The 15,569-nt window shown below is 36.5% G+C and overlaps 1 protein-coding gene across 2 annotated transcripts in view; it reads left to right on the forward strand.

The window, feature by feature from the left end:
- The window catches only part of FBXL5 (F-box and leucine rich repeat protein 5), a gene marked incomplete at its 5' end in the record, with an annotated part of 37,923 nt that overhangs the window by 11,567 nt on the left and 10,787 nt on the right, over positions 1-15,569 (forward strand). The window contains 8 exons of one of the 2 annotated variants that reach the window (XM_081999077.1): positions 2,164-2,379; positions 4,191-4,286; positions 5,070-5,253; positions 7,564-7,746; positions 10,357-10,482; positions 11,435-11,583; positions 11,783-11,865; positions 13,564-14,286. In XM_081999077.1, the coding sequence (XP_081855203.1) occupies positions 2,164-2,379; positions 4,191-4,286; positions 5,070-5,253; positions 7,564-7,746; positions 10,357-10,482; positions 11,435-11,583; positions 11,783-11,865; positions 13,564-14,286 (1,760 nt within the window). The remainder of the gene's footprint in view (positions 1-2,163; positions 2,380-4,190; positions 4,287-5,069; positions 5,254-7,563; positions 7,747-10,356; positions 10,483-11,434; positions 11,584-11,782; positions 11,866-13,563; positions 14,287-15,569) is intronic. The other variant, XM_081999078.1, reaches the window with a different exon arrangement.

The raw sequence follows: 15,569 nt of genomic DNA on the forward strand, positions 1-15,569 counted from the left end.
GTATATTGCATTCTCTGAGTTTAGCATGGGATGGAAATGGTCTTGGAGCCAAGATCTTTTCCCGATTGTGATATGTACGTAACACTGCGTGCCTCAAATCCTAACGCAGTGCATCACAAACATGAATTTTTTTCTGACCTGTCAGTAGTTGGTCTAAAAGGTACTGGGGTGGGGGGAAAAAAAAACCTGTAATTTTGCCCTATTTTCTATCTCTGCTGAGGCTAAGTAAATATGTTTTTCCACAATGCCACTCATTTTGTTCGTATGTAGAGCATGTAACGTACAGTAGGCGCAGCTGACTTGGAGTTGCGTAAGTACTTGGCAGATGTCCAGTGTGTTTCAGTTGCATTGCTAGTGGTTGCCAGGAAGTAGCAATGCAGTGTCAGAATGAATAAGTGCATTTGGGTTTGTTTTTTTTTTAAATGATAGCAGTTTTAGATATCTCAATTTATGGTTGGTTTTGATTTATGTATTATGTATGGACACGTATGCTTCAGATTCCCATTTCTAGTAAAACTCTTAGATTCCAGAACCTGTAAGTAAAACTCTTCTGAATACTCCAGTGGCTTGTTTTCTGAATTAAATGAAAATATTTTTATTTTTAGAATGCTTGCTCTTGTATGCTGCTGTAGGCTATGATTCTTGAAGCTGCACATGGAATAAAACATAAGAATGGAAAAAATACTGTTTTTCTACATTCACCAAAGGAAAACGTAGTTTTAAAACGTATCATTGGTAATGGTGACTCTGTGCACATAAAAACAGCACTACTGTGTTACATAGAACTGTGTGCTGTCTTGATTTCTTCGTTCTCGGTCCATTGGAAACCTTTTCCAACAGCTAGTATAGCTTGTATGCACTTGGAAGGACTCAGCGTTCCTTGTGGATACTACATTCCTGAAGGTAGGCTCAGGGGCCTATGATAATGGCTTCTTAGTGAGGAATAAATAGAGGTCTAGGAAAGTGGCTAAGCCTTTCAGTTCCCTGCTGGGCTGGGGAGGTTGCATTGATTTCTACCAGGAAATCTTTCTACATTTGTTTATCTCAGTGTTTCACAAGATTGGTTTATGTTGCTTAAATACAACTTTGATTTTTCCTGTTGTCTTAAAGCTAATACTGTAACTGCATTGTTCTCTCAAGGATGATCTTCCTTTAAAAAGTTATGGTACTACTTTCCTGTTTTCTTAAGTGCTGCTCATTCATGTGGAATGAGATGGTTGCCTTCAGAGTTTTTCTGATTAAATGTAACACGCTTTTCTTTACAGTGTACATTATTGCATATGTTATGGTTTGCTAAACTTCTGTACTTACATTAACATTAGTTCTTTGTAATACTTCTAAAATTTATAGCTTCATTTTTTAAAATTCAGAGTCTGTGATGGGAAAAGCAGTTACATAGTTGCCGCTGGAAATCAGAGAATTGTGCAATTAAATCCCTTAGTTTACTTAAACCTTGTTCTCAAAGCACAACATTGTAGTAAAACTGCTCCATTAACGTATTTTGGGGAGTTGACAGAAATCAGGTGTGAATGGCTTACTGTTTTAATGAACTGTAGGAGGAAACATATACATGAAATGACGATGCATAATGAATTTTTGAAAGTTTTAAAACCAGTTTAAGGTTTTCATATAGAATTTGTGTCAGCTCCTGTTAACAAAAATCAAATGGCAAGTCAGCCGTGAAGGTTAAAATAATTACAAATTATGTGAATAATTTTAAAAGTTGTATTCATAGGGATATTATAGAAGTGTTTGTTAATCTGTATTATTCAAATGCCAATGTTAATTCTGCCCATTTCTGGAAGAAGTTGTATTAAATTACATTATAATGCACCAATTAGATAAATTATGGGAAAGTTACTTTTCAAATAGAAGACTAGTTTGTGTATTCCTATCTGTGCACTTGAATCTTGATTTTTATCTACTGCGCTTGAAGATTGAAATGGAAAGCATTCATTACTCTCTAATTTTTATGTCTTAAATGAGTTGCTTGAATTGCAAATTCAGTTTTTATTTTTGCCAGTTTTCTTTATAAAACCGAAGTTTTTCAGCTTTTATGTTATGGGAGCAATGAATAACCAAAGCTAATACCTGTTCTAAGGAATTAACTTGACCTTGATGTGGTTTTCATTGATTTTTCTTATGAGCTTTTCTTTCTTCCAGCTTTCCAAGACCAACTTCTCCAACAACAATGATTTTCGGGCTCTTCTGCAGTCCCTTTATGCCACGTTCAAGGAATTTAAAATGCATGAGCAGATTGAAAATGAGTGTATCATTGGTTTACTTCAGCAACGTAGCCGGACAGTGTACAATGTGCACTCGGACAACAAACTCTCTGAGATGCTTAGCCTCTTTGAGAAAGGGTTAAAGAATGTAAAGGTAGGTAGACTGTAAGAAAGACTTGTGTCCAAAGGAGAACATGCTGTGATTACATACTAGTTTGCCTCAACTTTTCTTAATATTCTCTACAAATAAGCTAAGGAGGAAGAAGAAGCATTTGTGGTTTCTTGATACAGTAGTGAAAACTTTCCATTCCAAAACACAAATTCTTTTACCATTCATCACAGTTACCAAATTTCTAGTAAAAATTCTTTTCAGAGGTGTATTTTGTGACAGAAGTCCATCGCTGCATAACTGGAGGTGTTTTGGAGAGACAACATGGAAGTGTCAAATACAAAGACTGCTCTGCTAATTGGTCAAAACAGTTTCTGACTATAGAAATAATGATTTTTATTAGTTTGTTAGGAAACCCCAAGTATCCTTTTTTGTGGCACATAGCATTGTATTGTTGTCACAAATGGGGATGATTACCAGATTTAAAAAAAAAAAAAAAAGGCATTGTTTTATTGTTAGTGAGTCATGTACTCCTTCCAGTAATCTGTTGCTCAGTAATGCTGTTAATGTTCCAGTCCTCAAGAAACTCTAAATGTTATTTCTCCAGCTGGCTTCCTCATGACTTAAAGCTGTTAAATTATTTTCCAATAGAACCCTGCTTGAATTCTGCTGTGTCTTTCCTCTGGTGTACCCAACTCAACTCCCTCTTCCTGCACTCTAAGAACTATAGTCTCCAGTAATAATTTGACGTCACATACTACATTTCTAGTACGCATGGTCCATATTTTCAGTGAGAAAAATATGAAATATACAGTTGATTGATTCCATTTTACTATCAAAGGCTGTTCTTGACCTGGGAATCCTGGAAATATTTTTTTTTCCCCTGTGCATATCAAACCTTAAAATTGTCTGAAGTTCTTCACATTAATGACATGGGAAGTTAAGGAAAGTTAAGGAGAGGGGAAAGTTAGCACTTGGCTTTGTGTTATACCTTCTCTGATAGGATGCTAGTGTTATTTTGTTACTTGACTTCTTACGCGTGGAAAAACTAGATACGTTAACTGTTTAACTTTTTTTGAGAGTGGTTAGTTTAAACTGATGGCTTAAGCTTTTTTTCCTCTGCTAGTCAGGGTTTCTTGATGTTCTGGAAGTTTGAAAAGAAAAACTTACATCATTTACTGTAAGAGCTATGAGAAACTTCGGTATGTTGCAATTACTGGGCAGGCTTCATAACCAGCTTATTACTGGCATAGAGAACAATCTTAACAAATTGATTGATGACGTTGGTGTAACTTTAACATTTAAAAGTCAGTTATATCTTTATTTAAGAGTTCTTTCCATTTCCAAAGTAAATATCTATAGACCATGTGTGACTACAAATGCTGATTGTAATTTGGAAGCTAGAATTGTAGATTAACTAATGTAAAATGTATGCAGTTAAAAGATGAAGTGGAACTGCTGTATCCTAGAATAATTCTTATGCAAAACATGCAGATACTTAGATTAGTCTGTTACTACTTTGAACTTTGGGTGAGACTGTAGATTGGCAGACTTCAGTCTTTGATCCAAAGTAAAAATGTGATTAGACAAGTTAATTCATATCTGATAACAAAATAAATTGGAATTGGGCAGGAAAGGAATACTTTGTTCTGTCTAGTTACAGGCCAGTACAGTCTGTCAAGTTGTCATGAAACTTTTTAAGTGGGCGCATTCTTACCACAAAATAGAGCAAACATGCTGCATGTATGGGGAAGACAAAATAAGGGTTTACCTTGAAATACTGGTTTATTTAACGGTTCAACGCTTGAATGAATGGACAAGATTAGATAATAGTTAAATCTTTCCTTTCTTCTCAGAATGAATATGAACAGCTAAACTATGCGAAACAGCTAAAGGAGAGATTGGAAGCCTTTACCAGGGATTTTCTTCCTCATATGAAAGAGGAAGAGGAGGTAAGTAAAAAAATTTTCCTCAAATGTTAGGCTGACCTTCCTTGGGTTTTGGAATGACTGAATAGAGACACAGGGCTCAGAGGTTCATTTTTTTCACAATCCTCTGTTTTTATTACTATGCCAGTTTGCATTCAGGACTGTGGTGTCATTGTTCTGTTCTCTGACTGTGAAGTGACACATTCTGAAACAGTGAAAATTTGTGATGAAATTCTGGTCCTTTAAAAAATTGATAACAAGCCCACTGGGGCTGGGATTTGTTTGCAGCAGGTAGTTATTTAAGGGGATGTCTAGCAAAACTTGAAGTATAAAGAGAAGTCCTGTAAACCAGTGCTTCATGACTCAAACTGACACTCCCAAACAGCCTCTGACCTAATTTGAAGCATAGACTAGTACTGCCAGTCTGATGATTTATGGGTATCCAAAAACTGGGAAGCATCTTCTGGAGAGAGTAAATCTTCCGAAGTCTGTCCAAGAGAAATCTTTTTTAATGTTTTTCTTCCTTGCCACTTTGTCTTTCATGTGAGTACCTCAATACATTATATAGTTTAAGCAACTTTAATCACTTCCCTTTTCTGTTGGGGAGAGCAGTTAAACAGCTTGCCTGAGACTATGCAGTGAACCACTGGCAAGCAGAGGGTTGGAACTCAAAACTTGGTCCTGTCCAAGTATGACATGTTTTACTTGGAGAGAATTTGAAACAGGAAATTCTGTGTTCCTAGGTCTGCGTAGCATTATCAACTATCTCTGTCAGCACCAGAGTTTTTTTTTTTTCCTTTGCTTTAGGTTTTTCAGCCAATGTTGATGGAATACTTTACTTACGAAGAATTGAAAGATATTAAGAAGAAAGTAATTGCACAACACTGCTCACAGAAGGAGGCTGCAGAATTCAGAGGTCTTAGTAAGTGGAATCAAGCAGAAGAGCTTCAGAAGGTCTTTAAGTATTCTGTGGACGAGAAGGCAGATCAAGGTGAAGCATCTAATTGAAGTTAAAGTAATTTTCAAACTGTAATTTTTATCTAAAAAGCCATAGCAGTGACATACCTAAAGTTACGTATGGGCAGATAAAATAGTTTTTAGAAAATGGGAATTTTTTCAAACAAGTTCAAGGAACATTACTGTTTGATACAGGCTTCTTGGCAGGTTGTAATATAGATATTACTTCACTCTTTACGTGTTCACAACCTTCTTCCTGTCCCTTCCCTCCTATGGTAATATTTGATATAATAAACAAGCAGAAATTGTAACAAACTTCTAATTTCATACTTCCATTGAAATTATATTTTTGTATTTGCAGACCCTGCATTTAATTCTTGGTTTTCAGGACCACTTTGTAAGCTTTTCTGTTGATGGTTTAGTAACACAGAGACTAGTTAGCCAACTGACAATATTTCAAATTAAAGGCAACTTGCCTTTCCCAACTCCACTACCTAACTTCCCTGGTCCTCTCAGGAATCAGAAAGGAAGAAACTCTGTGTGTGGAGTGATGCAAGGGAGTGAATCTGTGCAGCGTGTGAGTAGGTCAGATGAGACGTGTGTTCTGAAAGTGGATATTTAATTTGTGTTCATCTGTAACTACCTTTGCTGATGAAACTTCAGAACAAACGGATAACTACGGAAGTGTACTTCAGGCTTGTTTTATGACTGTTGAAGCAGCCTGTTGTCTGTGTTTAGTTTTCACTCTGAACTAACAAAGAAGAATTGATGTCCCAAAGAAGGGGAATTAATGTAACACAAGTGTAATACTGGAGTGTGATACTGATAAGTAGAGCAAGCCCTCATGAACTGATTTTGTGGTGTTAATAAGATGTGGTGCTCTCATTAGAAAAACTACTTGGTAATCAGATTTTTTTTTCATGAAACTTTACTTCTCTGAACTACTGAACTGGTCATTTTCTGCCCTCCAGGTGAAGCCTTCAGAAAAGATCATGGTCCATGGTGTGAAATACTATTGAATCTGAACAGATGAATGTGACAGAAGTAGCCTTATGGCATTACTTGCTGTTAAGTCTAGCTGGAATAGCAGTAGTAATTCCGCAGTGGTTGTGTTCTAGACTTTAGGAGAGGGAAGTATGTGTCCTGCGTCTATTTTTTTAAAAATGGAAGAAAATAACACAGCTTGCAGTCCTGTGCAGTTTTAACTGCATTTTACTGCAAAAATCTGTAGTTTACTTGCAGCAACTTGCCAGGTGTATGAATATATTGATTCATCAAGTGAAACTGTAATTACATTTTTTTGAAGTAGCCATAGATTATCAAAGGGTAAAGTTTACATTATGCTTACTTTTGAAGGTTCTTTGCAAAAAGAAATCTGATCCTTGTCTCACTGTAAAATCTTAGGTACTTTGTGTCCTCCCTTTAAAAGTAAATCCCCACTAATTCGTGAAACCTGCTATTTCTAAGGGCTCCTGAAAACTATTTTAGAAATCTTTTTTTTCCCTCAAGTAAACTGTCCTTAAGCAAAGCCTTAAAAATTCTCTTGAAACAGCAAAAAACCCACTAACTAAAGCCCTGAATTTTTTATTTTGTATAGTTTTCAGCTCACTCTGTACTATGGTGATAAGGGAGATGTGTTGGAGATGGTTCCTACTGCTGTCCATTGAAGTATTACAATGGTCAAATTTTAGTCTCTAACCTAATATTTAGTATTACCTTCCAACCTGAATGGCTTGTTACCATTCAGAAGTTAAAATTAATTGTCTAGGCTTGCAATTAAAGCTAGAACTAAAATGAGACAGCTGCAAAGAGTTAAGCATGGACTTCTTGCTGTGGCCCAGTCAAGAGGCTGAGCACTTTTGGTGAGAGTGGTCCCAGCTGGTGGATTCTGTGTGCTAGTACTATTTCCTGGGAATGTGGCAAAGCAGGTATATATATCATCTATGACATAAGGCGCTTTTTTTTTTTTTTTAAGAATTTCATTTATAGCAGATACTGCTTTCATTTTGCTGTGGTTGAGTGAGTAGAAGCAGTTTACTTTTGTCCAGGGCTTTTTTGGACCTGTGGGGGGTCAGGGTTGGAAAAAACTAGCTAGTTGAGAAAATGTCAAACAGAATACTGAGGTGATTTTTTTGTTTGTTTGTTTAAGGTGGTATTGCAGTGAAAGCTTTTTAAAGCCAAAGTGATACTTTTTTTTTTTCCCCCAACTCTTTTGTCAAACAATTGTTTAAAATTTTTTTGGGCACTGTTTTTTTCATTGCCCTAGTCAAAATGTGAGTTCCACTGTTGCTAATGTAAAGCTATGAGGATGTGCTTCACTTAACACACACTTTCTATATTTCAGAAACCGAAGTAACAGGGCACACCACAAATATTACTAATCTTCCTCCTGAAGTAATGCTGACCATTTTCAGTTATCTTAACCCCCAAGAGTTATGTCAGTGCAGTCAAGTAAGCCCTGAGTGGTCACAGTTGGCTAAAACTGGATCTCTCTGGAAACATCTTTACCCTGTTCGCTGGGCCAGAGGTAAGTTAGATTTAATTCTTCCTTCAAAAGCATGTTAATCATAAGGATTCCTGACTCTACAGAAGAGAATGGTTTAGCATAGGCTGTCACGTACAAGTAACCCTGATAGCTGAGTGTGCCAGAAGGGACCCTTCTGGCACGGACAGTGCCCTGAAACTTGGTTAAATGCTAAAAATCACCAAAATATACATCCATCTTGTATAATTAAGAAACTAAAATTTATCTTGGTTGTGACTTATGAGTAGCTCTTTTATATAAACTGTTGGTTAGTTTTACTGAGGTTTGTTTTCTTGTATGTATACTAACAAGTACATTCACTAATACAACATCTTAATTATGATCTAAGAATCTAAGGGGGTTTGAATTATAAATGCTGCTGTTGCACCTCTATCAGTAATATTTTTATTTCATTAGGCTACTAGGTAGAAATAATTTATAGAAATACTATATATTTTATATAATTATATCATTATTATGAATAAGTTAATTACATTAATATGATACAACTTATAATATAATATATAGACTATTAACATATAACATATTTATATATTATATAGATATATAAAATATATATTTTTTATATATATGTTCGTTCCTGATAGTATGCTCTCTTCTGAGAGGTCTGTCTTGTGACTCAGATCTAACTGCAGAATGGAGGTTTTAAAACAAATGGAGCTCTAACATTTCCTCACAATTTATTCTTTTTATATTCAAACTTCCAAGAAAACTATATGAATGTTAGTTTTGGTATTGATTCTTTAGACTTTTTACTTCAACAATTTCTATTGCAGTGAGGACTAAGTGGTTTGTTATAACTTCTGTTCCTCAAACGCTCCCGTTAATTAAAATTTCCTATTGAGAAGTGTAACCTTTGCAAAACTACCTGTTCAAATAGACAAAATAGTCTGTATTCCAATGAGGCCAGTTACAAGTCATCAGAGTATATTTATAGCTATAAATATTTCCATTTGTATTTGTCTGTATTAATGTGAGTATTAAACAACCACTGGAGTATGGCATTGCAGGCTTCACAGTTGCTGCCATGTCAATGTATTTGAGAAAAAAAGAGTCCATCTGTGCTGTTTGAGCTGTATTTTATGTGTCTTTGTAAGATTTTTTTGAGAGAAAGGTAAGAATATGTAACTTAAGTTTTGAGATACATTAAAGCTAAAAACTTCTTTCTGGCTGTACCAGAAGAATCTTAATGGCTTCTAAAATCTGTACAAAGCAGAAAGGAGTTAAATGACTTTTGGGTCTCAATCTTTTTGATTGGATAAATCTTACTTAACATAATAGATTGGTCACTGAGCTGCAAAAGACTGAGTGGAGAGGAGAGGTTTCAGAGTTCAGATTACTAAATTTTTATTTATAACCTAGTTGTCTCGATAATTCAGTGCTATGCAAAAAAGATAATTGTCAACTGCTTAAAATGACTTATTCTTAAACCTGCTTTTGGCATAACAGGAAGCTAGTCTTGTGACATGCTGTCTACACTACTACAATTGTTCGTGCTCTAAACTGGGTGGAAGCTTCTCAAATAAGAGTTACTGCCAGAGAATATAAAAAGAATATAAAACTACAAGCTTAGTTAAATTTTTAACTTTCTTTTTTTCTTAATACTGAGAGGGCTTCTGAGGCTTTTTATAGATTACAGAGATGGCTTAAAGAAGATGAGGAATGTTACTGAAACCTTTTACTTCACAGTTGGCTGACAATTAATGAGGATGTCATTGTCACTGTGGTGCTCATATAACGAACCTTGTTCCTTTAGATGCTGCTCAACAGGGGTTGCTCTTGCTTTGGGTGTAGTAGGCTCCCCTGCTAGTGAGATACCTGTTTTAAGCATGTCTATGCTGAAGGAGGCAGCAGACCTGACCAACACTACAATACCCAAACCAGAGTAAATTATGTCTGTGCAGTAACCCTTGGGGAGAGGGGGTACCCTACCAGTTAAACAATGGAGCTTTTGCTGATAGTCATGTTCATCCAGATGTTCTAAAAAATGATTGTCTATTGATTTGAGTCATATGTATGTTATAATTGAGTATTGTATAGCTGTTTTAAGTAGGCTACTTGTGGAACTTGGGTTTCTTCATCCTGGAGTTGTCATGTGCAATGACTAAAAACAGGCTAATAAAATACATCCTGTTTGACTGTGTGTGAGATTCCAGGGAAAACAGAAAAGTCTTAAACCAAGGGTTATACTGAAAGCTGATGGCCAATTCATCTACCAGAAAGAACTTGAACATCTACACAGTCCAAATATTCCATAATAGTTTCTGTTATTTCTTAAATTCTATTTGTCCCTACTAAGAAAATAAGGAATATAGGCATGTCCCACAAATAGCATAATAGTCTGTGAGTTCTGTAATGGTACTGAAACTGTTTTGGGAATCTTTTGAAGCTTTAAAATATAGATCAAATAATAGTTATGTCAAAGTTTAGTCCAACCTTAGTTGATGAATGCAAAAATCATTTATATCTTTAGGTCAGGTTGCAGTATACTGAGATGTATCACAGTTGTTTTCTGCAGCCATGAGAAGTTTGTCTTAATTTCTTTTTTCTTTTTCCTTCCTCCTTTGGGGGGGCTGGGGTGTGTATGAATAGGTGATTGGTATAGTGGTCCTGCAGCAGATCTTGAGATGGAACCTGATGAGGAATGGGTGAAAAATAGAAAAGATGAAAGTCGTGCTTTCCAGGAATGGGATGAAGATGCGGACATAGATGAATCTGGTAGGTAATTTCTGATTCTGGTGACTGATTTTTTTTTTTTTTTTAATTTTTTTCCCCTGAAGATGACATAACTATAAAAATAAATGTATAAAAAGGAATCTTTTCTGTAAAAACAGTTTAAAATACAATTTTTTTCATATTTGATTCCAGTACATTAAAATAAGACAAATGCAATACTACTTATATTCTGTCTAGATTACACGCTTACTAAGCCAAGTAGACCTATCCAGTAAAAAAGAACTTAATGAAGTTTTGCCTGGCAACTACTTATTGTTCCTGAAAGGAGTGCTCTTCCTCATCTTCATCTCATCCTGACTCCCAGCTGTGTAGGAAAAAAAAGGGGAGTGGGGGGTGAGGGGAGGGAGAAGCAAGCAGCTGGTTTTAATGAGCTGAATTAATTCATCTAGGAGAGAGCAAACCTGAGTGCAGGTAGAAGAAGAACAATGGGGATGCGCCTGGAGTTAGTAAGGAGGTAAAAGCTAGGCTTCATCTCTTCAGGAAGTTTGGATTAATCATCTTATGTCCTAATGTATTCTAGTTTTAATTTAAAATTTGTCTTAAGCTGTTATATCCCAGGACATGAAATGCTCTATGAGATAGTATTTCAATGTATCAAGCAAGTTGGTGGAAACAGCTGCCCCAGATGGCCCTGAGCAGTACATAATCTAGTAAATATTTCTTCGAGTCTTTTAATGATAACATTCTGATAAGACTCTTTCTGTTTTTAATTGCCGTTAGAGTTAAACTAAGGACCGTCGGGAAGACAAGCAGACAATATTTAAAGTTGATGCTTACGTAGTACATGAGCTAGAATTCAGATGCAGTTTTGATGTAAGGTATTTTCTGAGATCTATGCCTTTTTAAGCATAATTTGTTTGATATAAGGTGGCAATATGAATTCCAAATGACTCAAAGCATATTTTAAGTCTTTCTCTTTGGTTTTATTTTGCAGAAGAAGCAGCTGAAGTTTCACTTGCCATTAATATAGCACAAATGGAAAAACGTTTACTTCATGGCTTAATTCATAATGTCCTCCCACATGTAGGCTCCTCAGTGAAGACATTAGTATTGGCTTACAGTTCTGCAGCATCTAGCAAAATGGTGTGTAATTTGAAACTGGTACTTCATAATTGTGACTATGCAGCCTCTAACTAATAACTGATGTGCCAGAGTTTAAAACACCTGGGCAGTGAAAATGAGTTGCAATTCAAGAGAATGTTTATTTGTATGTTGTCTCTTGATACTGTGTGCAGCCTTATTGGCTTGTATCTTTGCTGATTGTTCTGCTTTCCTTTTCCAGGTTAGACAGATCTTGGAGCTTTGCCCCAACTTGGAATATTTGGATCTCACTCAAACTGATATTTCAGACTCTGCATTTGAAAGGTTAGATAATTGTTTCCCTTTAGAAAAAAAAAAACAACCCCTACCTTTTTGAGGAGAAAGAACATTCAAACATGTCTTAGTCCTTTGCCAATACAGAGAGAAATAGAGAAACCCCGTTCAGGACTCATACATAACTAAGAACTAAACCAGAATAACAAATCAATGAAATAGCAAGTGAAGCATATAACTTTGTAATGGCCGTTTAAAATGCTGTGTCTTCATTATTGGATATGTATTACCTATCAATGTGTAGCTATCCATAATGATAATTGTATTTTGTTCTAATATTAACAACTTGAAATTGTCAATAGATTTTTGTGGAGTCTCTCAGTTATGGTAGTTCTTGGTCTGATATTGTTGGTACTGTTTGAAATACTGCTGTTTAAGATACTGATCAAATGGTGGGCAAAGCTCTAAGGCTTAGGTGTAGTAGCTGCAGTTTCCTGAGTTTTACTGAAGCCTGCAGAAATTTCATTGATGTCACTGGGATGGTGCATGGATGCAGAGCCTGCACCGATAGGTCTTACTGTGATACTGAAACTCGGTGGCTGTTTCAGTGTTCAACACTCTAATCATGTAGTGCTCTCAAGTTTTATGTGTTAACAACACAGAAAATTTTTACCGGCATGGATGCTGGTAACAAGGCTGCAGCTTATGCAAGAAGTTTTAGTTGAAATAAAAGCCTTATGGAATTTCTGTGGCTCAGAAATCAATCTTTGTGAGCTTTTGTCAGTCTCTAGTGAAACTTGCATTATTTGCTGTTCCTCATATATTTCCACTACCCCAGTTTGTAACTCAAAAAATGTTTGGCTTGCTGTAAATATAAGTAATCACTTATGAGAATTAAATGATAGTTAATACTAACTGTGGATAGGTAAAGGTCACTTTAATCAGCTATATACTTTTATAGCTAATAAGGTAACAATATTAACTGTAGATCAAATTTCTGTTTCAGTTGAAAAAGATAATGCTGAAGGAGTAAGGTTTTGTTAGTATGAAAAAGTGTGATTTCATTAATGTCTCTAATATTAATCACTTAAGAAATAATAACTGTACAGAGAATGTGTTTCAGGAATCCAGCTATTCTCAGTGAAAGAAATGGGAAATGACAGGAGGATGTATGATCTAAGTACACTGTTACTTCAATATGTGTAAACAGCCAAGCTTGAGAAACTCAAATACTAGAAATTCCAGCTATTAAAATACTTTGAACTGAATGTTATCTCAGGTGTATTTTTTTGGGGGTGGGGTGTGAAATTTGCTGCTTCAGTAACTTCAATTTTTCAGCCCTTTGAGAAGTTATGATATTCAGTAACTTAGATGGCTCTTGGTAACTGCATTATACACAACAGAAGCTCCTTTTTGAAGTGGTTGTCACCATGTATTTGGTGTTTGCACTCTGATCTACTGTGGGAAAATTTGTTGAATGTATGGCAAATTTGGACTTGTTTGAAGTCTCAGCATATGGAAAAAATACAGGTTGTTGCTGATTCATGTCACGTTCCTTTAGACATAATTTTTCCGGCACTTAGAGTATCAAATCTAACTTGTATCTGGGGTATTTTCTTTAAATATTCTGTGAATTAATATAAGTATTATACTTATGAAATGCTCTTTTGTATATTTAGCTTTAACACATATTTCTGAACAAAAAAACCCCACCAAAACCAACCAAACCACTTTTTTCCCTGATTTCAGTTGGTCTTCAGTTGGTTGGTGTCAAAATCTACGCCACCTTGATCTGTCTGGATGTGAAAAAATCACAGACGTTGCTATAGAGAGGATTTCCAGAGCACTGGGTATCATGTCAACTCACCATAACAGAGGTATTCTGAAAAGCTGCAGAAGCAGGAATGCTAAGACTTTGTGGAAAACCAGAGAGATTACTCTGCAGTCCAACAAGAAGTATAATTGCTTGCATGAAATCAACAATGAAAACCTAATTGAGGGAGGAGATAGTGAGCAGCATTGGACTAAACCTGACAGCTCAGAAAACTTCAGTTCTGCTTATGTGTGGATGCTAGATGCAGATGACTTAGCTGACATTGAAGATGCTGCAGAGTGGAGACACAGAAACGTTGAAGGATTTTGTCTTATGGAACCGACATCCCATATTAATTGTTCTGCATCTTGCTACAGTAGAGACATTTATGGATTAAGGACTAGAGGGTGGCAGCAGCACTGTGCTTCTACTGACTTTCTTTACTGCGGTCACTCATTTTGTTGTGCTGGGACAGCACTAAGAACTATTCGAGCACTTCCAGAGTCCTCTGCACTGTGTAAAAATACAACAAGGACTAAGCAGTCAGAGAAAAAAGACTCTGCATACTCTGGGAGTGAAAAAACAGATGAAGAGACTGCAAGAGTTCTTCAGTTTCTCAGTCTGTCTGGATGTTACCAGATCACAGACCGTGCTCTCAGGTGAGGAGACATTTTTCAGCTACTCTGCTCCAGTACTTTTTTTCTAATTTTATTTGTTGGGTCATTCTGGGAGGAATCTGCCTGGATTCAGTAGAAAACATTTTTGTTGAAGAAACTCTGGTAAGTTTTAAGTGGTCTTTGCATCTTAAAATACTTATAGTACCAAACTTGAAAACTTTCTCCAGCTTTTCCTTTGAGGATTTAAAAAAACTAAAAACTTGTAGAAGTATCATCTGAAGTAAAGTATTTTTGTAAATTTGTTGTTCTAGATAATATTAATATTTTTAGATTTGATCTTTAGTGATTTCTTGTTAGGAAATTGTGTTGATTCACTGTTTTTTTTCATTATGCCTGTCAGTACACTTGAAACTTTATAAAACTGGAGTATCATCTCATTTAACCTGTCTGGATAATGACATAATTTATGGACAGGCTGAATTGATGGGCTGAGGCCAACTGTATGAGATCCAACAAGGCCAAGTGCTGGATCCTGCATTTGGGTCACAACAACCCCATGCAATGCTACAGCGAAGAATGGCTGGAGAGCTGCCCAGTGGAAAAGGACCTGGGGGTGCTGGTTGACAGGTAGCTGAACATGAGCCGGCAGTGTGCCCAGGTGGCCAAGAAGGCCAACGGCGTGCTGGCCTGTATCAGAAATAGTGTGGCCAGCAGGAGCAGGGAAGTGATTGTGCCCCTGTACTCAGCACTGGTGAGGCGGCACCTCGAATACTGAGTTCAGTTTTGGGCCCCTCACTACAAGAAGGACACTGAATTGCTGGAGCATGTCCAGAGAAGGGCAACGAAGCTGGTGAAGGTCTAGGGCACAGGTCCTGTGAGGAGCAGCTGAGGGAATGGATTTTTTAGTCTGGAGAAAAGGAGGCACAGGGGAGACCTTATTGTGCTCATAACCTCCTTTCAGGTAGTAGTGGGGTGGATGTCGGTGTCTGGTCCTATTGCTTGTTACTTGGGAAAAGAGGAAACGGCTCAAGTTATGCCAGGGGAGGTTTAGACTGGATATTAGGAACTACTTCTTCACGGAAAGGGTCATCAAGCATTGGAACAGGCTGCCCAGGGAAGTGGTTGAGTTGCCATTCCTGGGGGTATTTAAAAGATGTGTGGATGTGGTGCTTAGGGACATGGTTTAGTGGTGGACTTGGCAGTGCTAGGTTAATGGTTGGACTTGATCTTAAAGGTCTTTTCCAACCTGAAGGATTCTAGGATTCTATGATAGTTTTGTATGTGCAGAACATCGTGTTAAATATGACTTCATATAACAATTAATG

Source organism: Phaethon aethereus (genome assembly GCF_964289735.1).
Source record: "Phaethon aethereus genome assembly, chromosome: 4".
Classification (NCBI taxonomy): domain Eukaryota; kingdom Metazoa; phylum Chordata; class Aves; order Phaethontiformes; family Phaethontidae; genus Phaethon; species Phaethon aethereus.